Source organism: Poecilia formosa, unplaced genomic scaffold (assembly GCF_000485575.1).
Source record: "Poecilia formosa unplaced genomic scaffold, Poecilia_formosa-5.1.2 Scaffold772, whole genome shotgun sequence".
Classification (NCBI taxonomy): Eukaryota; Metazoa; Chordata; class Actinopteri; order Cyprinodontiformes; family Poeciliidae; genus Poecilia; species Poecilia formosa.
Genome location: NW_006800711.1, coordinates 46,167 through 51,240, shown reverse-complemented (window position 1 = coordinate 51,240; position 5,074 = coordinate 46,167). Strand labels below are relative to the sequence as shown.

The 5,074-nt window shown below is 37.2% G+C and overlaps 1 protein-coding gene across 1 annotated transcript; it reads right to left on the bottom strand.

The window, feature by feature from the left end:
• Window positions 1–2,242: 2,242 nt before the first annotated feature.
• On the bottom strand, window positions 2,243–4,387 carry LOC103131477 (C-type mannose receptor 2-like). The gene is made up of 4 exons (XM_016666682.1): window positions 4,227–4,387; window positions 3,653–4,039; window positions 3,103–3,447; window positions 2,243–2,949 (listed from the first exon to the last, which is right to left on the bottom strand). Exons 1-4 carry the CDS (start codon window positions 4,258–4,260, stop codon window positions 2,603–2,605), a joined length of 1,113 nt encoding a protein of 370 aa, XP_016522168.1. The 5' UTR covers window positions 4,261–4,387; the 3' UTR covers window positions 2,243–2,602.
• Window positions 4,388–5,074: the final 687 nt, after the last annotated feature.

Here is a 5,074-nt window from a genome sequence, read left to right as displayed (position 1 = left end):
CAATGAGAGCAGAGAGATGAAGACAGACAGGAGACACTCTGCTCGACCTTTTTCTTTACCCAAAAATGCACAAAACATCATTTTAGAAGTGAAGTGTATAATTTATCCAGACACAGATTAGTAACTCACATTCTCTCCCTCTTGTTTCTTCTAAAGTTGTTCTCAGTAGATTTATGTCTTTCTTTCTTATCAGCCAGAGCTTCACTAACACAACTCGCTATAGAATTTCATTTTAAACATTTTATCATTTGTTTATTCAAACCTCGGGTGTGGCAGGGCGTGGTGGAGGCGTTTTGCTCATGAAAGAAATCATTTCTAATCCACGATGACATTGTTGGGCTTCCAGCCATGAAGGACGGGCTGGTAATCCCACAATGCATTGCTTTAGCATATTTTTAGTTTTAACAGGGAGAGGAGGATTTTAAAAGCGTGGAAATGTGACGACATGAAACAAAATAAAGACACTAAAGCCTGTTCAGGTGTCACAAGCTTGCAGCGTCTCCATTGGCAGTGTGGCCCTCACTATTGTGGAACATGGGCAGGAAAATGGGCGGAGCCATGAGTTCACTTCCTCCAACGATGGTTTCCAGTTTAACACTCAGCAATAGAGAACCCTGAGGCTGTAGTTTTGATGGACTCACATAAACCCAGAGTTTTTTGACATTGATATTGCATTCACAGTTTTTTTTTAAAGAATATTTTACCTGTTTAATTTTCTAACCGAAACAAATGTCTCGTCTGAATGACAGTTTTCATTAACTCTTTGCCAAAGGTATGAGAAAAATCCACCAAACAAAAATCACAAAGATGGAAGCAAGACCAGCAAACCCTCCCTTTACCTTGATATTATTGGTTACAATGTAAGGCATTGACTCTTCTTTATGTTGAGTAGGAAACTATCATCAGTAAAACTAACACACATCCCTCGCTGTAGCAGGAGTTGCAGCATAGAAGATTTGAATATTCAAAAACTTACAACATAACAACCTGTCTGTTGAGAAAAAAAAGTATGAATAGAAGCTATTTTTAATGCGTCAGTGTAAACAAACCATAGATTGTGTGACTATTGATCAAGCATTGCATGTGGCATCAGAGCGTTAGTTTGTTGATGCTGCTTGGTGTTTATATTTGGGTTTGAAATGGACACAGAAAATAAATAATTTAAACTCAGAAATGTCATCACTGTAAAAATGTAGAAACCCTCTACATGTCAACTACTGAGTCTGTGGGGATTTGATTTTTCTCTGTGTGTTTTTATTTTAGGTTCTGTTTCTTGTGAGTCTCTGTGCTGTCCTGTCTTCCCCCTTGATTGTTCCCAGGTGTGTCTCGCTCTGTGATTACTCCCTGTGTATTTAAGTCCACATGTCTTTGTCTCTTGTTGGGTCCTTGTCTAGTGTGGTAGTATGTCGTCACAGTAGAGCCGTCTAGTCCTGTGTCGGTTTCAGCTCTCATTAGCAGTCTCTTGCTACCAGTGTCTGGCTTAGTTTCTCGCTCACTGTGCTGCCTGATGATTTGGACTGTTGAGTTGTCTTTTTGGTTCGTTCATCATTAAATTCATCATCTTCATTTAAACCTGGGTCCTCGGTGTTATCTCTCACCTCCACCACAACCCACTCATGACAGTCAGTGTTTTTACTTGTTAAATTTTGTCATTGATTTCAGTCATTTCCACTGTTTTTAACTTGTAACTAAATTACACTGGTTCATTTACTTGCACTAATTAAATATTTCTCCTGTAATCGGTCTTAACATAGTCAGTTACATATTTTTGCCAGCAAGTGAAATTTTTGTCAAATTTGCAAAAAGAATAAGTTTTATGGAGCTAAATTAGTAGCCACTTTTTCAGAAGAAAATAAGTTTGAAACTCAAAATTTTCAAAACTTTTCAGATTGAGCTTTTTTCAGTTTCAGATTTTTTTCTTCTCTTTAAAAGTTTCAAACTTCTGACCGTCCTTTGGCCATGATACCAGGCCCTCAGATGATGGGGGTTTGGAGTCATAACTCAAAGCTCTCCACAGCAGCTGTTGCATTCAGGGACAGTTTCATGGACCCAGTTTAGATTTCAGACAAAGCGCTAAAAGCCCAAAAATCCCAAATCCAATTACAGTTTTTACTCTTTTTAATAAAATCTTTTCTTTTTTTTTCGTATATTTCTTAGATAATCACAAAAAAAACTTTAATAAGAGACAAAAAAAAATTGTTTATTTAAGTGCCTTGCTCAGAGGCATGTGGCAAGAGGAAGCTGGAATAAAACCCACAACTTCTGATTATAAGAAGACTCCTGGTAAATAGTAAAGAGTCACATTCTTAAAATATCTGACAGTCCTTGTCATGATTATCAAAAACTTAGAGAATTTAAATATTAGGATAGAATCAGATAACATGAAATTAAATAAGATTAATATAAACAAATAAAACATTAAGACATAAAGCAACACACTGGTATGTTAAATAACACTATAAAAATCAAAAACCACATTAAACTTTAAGAGAAAAATTCAGCACTGTTGATGTAAAGATTCTCTTTTCTCTTATTAGGAAAGTAAAGTTGGAAGAAACCAACATTTAATAAGAACATGAAGTAAAAACAAGCAGAGAGGATTTTACTCTTTAGAACAGATGAAATTAAACAGATCAGCATCATTTCTTTTGAACCACTTATGTTTTCCTCCCGTCTCCATGGCTCCAGACATGTCACAGTCGTCCATCTGTCCATCTAAAGCCCAGTTCTGATATCTGACCACCTCGTCACTGACCCAGAACCAGAAATCCAGAGTGCAGGTGTAACGCAGACCCATCCAGACATAATCAGTCGATGCGTTCTTGACTTTCTCCTGGATCCATCTCTGATCATCCATGTTGGTGATGGTGACCAGGTCATGATAACGATCTCTGCAGTAGTACAAGGCGTCCTCCCAGGTTTTATTTTCTTTGATCAGGATCACGTTATCTGTCATAGAATGAGGGCACAAAAAAAGTCCTTCATAAAGTTAAAATTTAATATGAAGTCATTGTTAAGAATACATAAAAGTTAGACACATTCATATGAACACAATAAAAAAAATCCTGTTGATTTGTGAACATTTGGGTCACAACATCTCACCATCATAACAGATGAAGGGTTTTCTTTCACCACAGTTCACATTCTTCCATCTGCCTCCATCATCAAACACAGTCATGGCACATTCATCACTGATGGGTTGTTGACTGATAAAATCATCATTCCAGTGTCTGAAAGATGAATTCTTTCCATCTGACCACCTCCAGGTGTCTCTGAACAGACCAATGAATGGTTGATGATCAGAGTTCATCATCATTCTCACTTCTTCATTCAGTAGCTGCGTTAATCCACTGATCAGGTCTGTGTGTTTCTCTCTGCAGTAACTCTGAGCTCTCTGCCAGGTCATCCCCTGTTTAATCAAGTGATATTTATGGGTTGTGTTGGTTTCTGTGGAGTGAACAGACATATGTAAATCTCAAGTTCTATTTCATAAGGTGAACATAAAATTAGTTTCGCTGGGAGACACATAAAAAAGAACAAGAGGTATGCTCCATATATTTCTGGGGCGATGGGATGGAAGGATTTTTATGATCCAGTTCACAGTTTTATTAGACTTTCTACTGAGTTCAATCTGTGTTTTATTTATACTCACGATTAAAGCAGAGGAAGTTTTTATTTTGATTGCAGGTAGTATCTACCCATCCGAGATTTTGACGCAGAAACCCACAGTTTTCAGATCCTTTAATTCCTCTATCAGATGGTTCATTACCGTCCCAGTTTGTCTCACTTTCATTGAACTCCACTCCAGGCAGAGACCAGTACCATGTTCTGTTAAATTCTGGTTCACTGATCAGACCAATCCAAGCTTCACTCTGATCTCCAGCTGAGATGTTGATGAGTCTCTTCATGTCCTTCATGTTAGTCACTGTGACCAGGTCAGTGTGTTTCTCTCTGCAGTACTGCTGAGCTTCAGTCCAGGTCTTATTCTCATTGATGTAGTGAAACTGATAGAGCTGACAGTCAATGAAGTCACACTGACCTGAGAACATAAAATATTTTGTGACATTTGTCATTCAATTTTTTTCGATATTAAAAAAAAAATGTTATTCCAGTTGCTGTTGCTTAAGTTTCTGTGTGATAAAGAAAGAGGTAATCGTCTTTCCAGTGACACCAACGACTAACGTTCCAGAAACCAGAGAGTCTAGTTGTGTTTCAGATCAACTTACCCATCAGGAAGAGCAGAATCAGACTCCACTGCATCTTTGCTGTCAGATGAATTATTTTCCTCCAGCAGTTTGTCTCTGTTGGATGAAGAACATTTAAACAGTGAAAAGCTGCAGCTCTCCCTCCACTGGACAGAGAAACAATGAGAGCAGAGAGATGAAGACAGACAGGAGACACTGCTCAGTGTTTTTTACACCTATGTAACATTTCAAACATGATTTCAGAAAATATTTTTATCATACATCATAATTAAAAGCAAAGTTCAGACACACAGATGTAACTTACTACCTCTTTTTCTCTCCTTCTTGTTTCGCCTCAAACTTTCCTCACTATATTTACGTCTTTCCTTCTTGACAACTACAACTCCACTAACAGCTCTACAATAGATCTGAAATGTTGAATATGTCATAATTTGAATATTTAAGCCACAGATGGGAGGTGGGAACATTTCTAAACCACAAACAGGAAGGAAAATGATCCTGGGAAAATCCAAACATACATGTAAATTCTGACTGAACAAATGGAGCATTGACTGACTAACATACATCATTTATTTTAGTTATTTTTGTTTTCAAAGTTTGTTTTTGCTGTTTAAAAACTGTTTATGAAACAAATTAATAACAGCATAAAAAAAGCTGCAGTATGGTTTAGCTGCCTCACATTTTTCTCTTGATCATTAGGTGTGATAGTCATCTACTCACATCATGGCTGGAAACTCAAAAGTATATGAATACATCATTATTGAAGTCTAAGGGTGATAGTTCAGTCATTTTCAGCTGCTGCCGTTCTCTTTCTCATTGTTTTGTGTCAAATGAACCAAGCCAAAAAAAAAAAAACCTGTTCCCCTTCT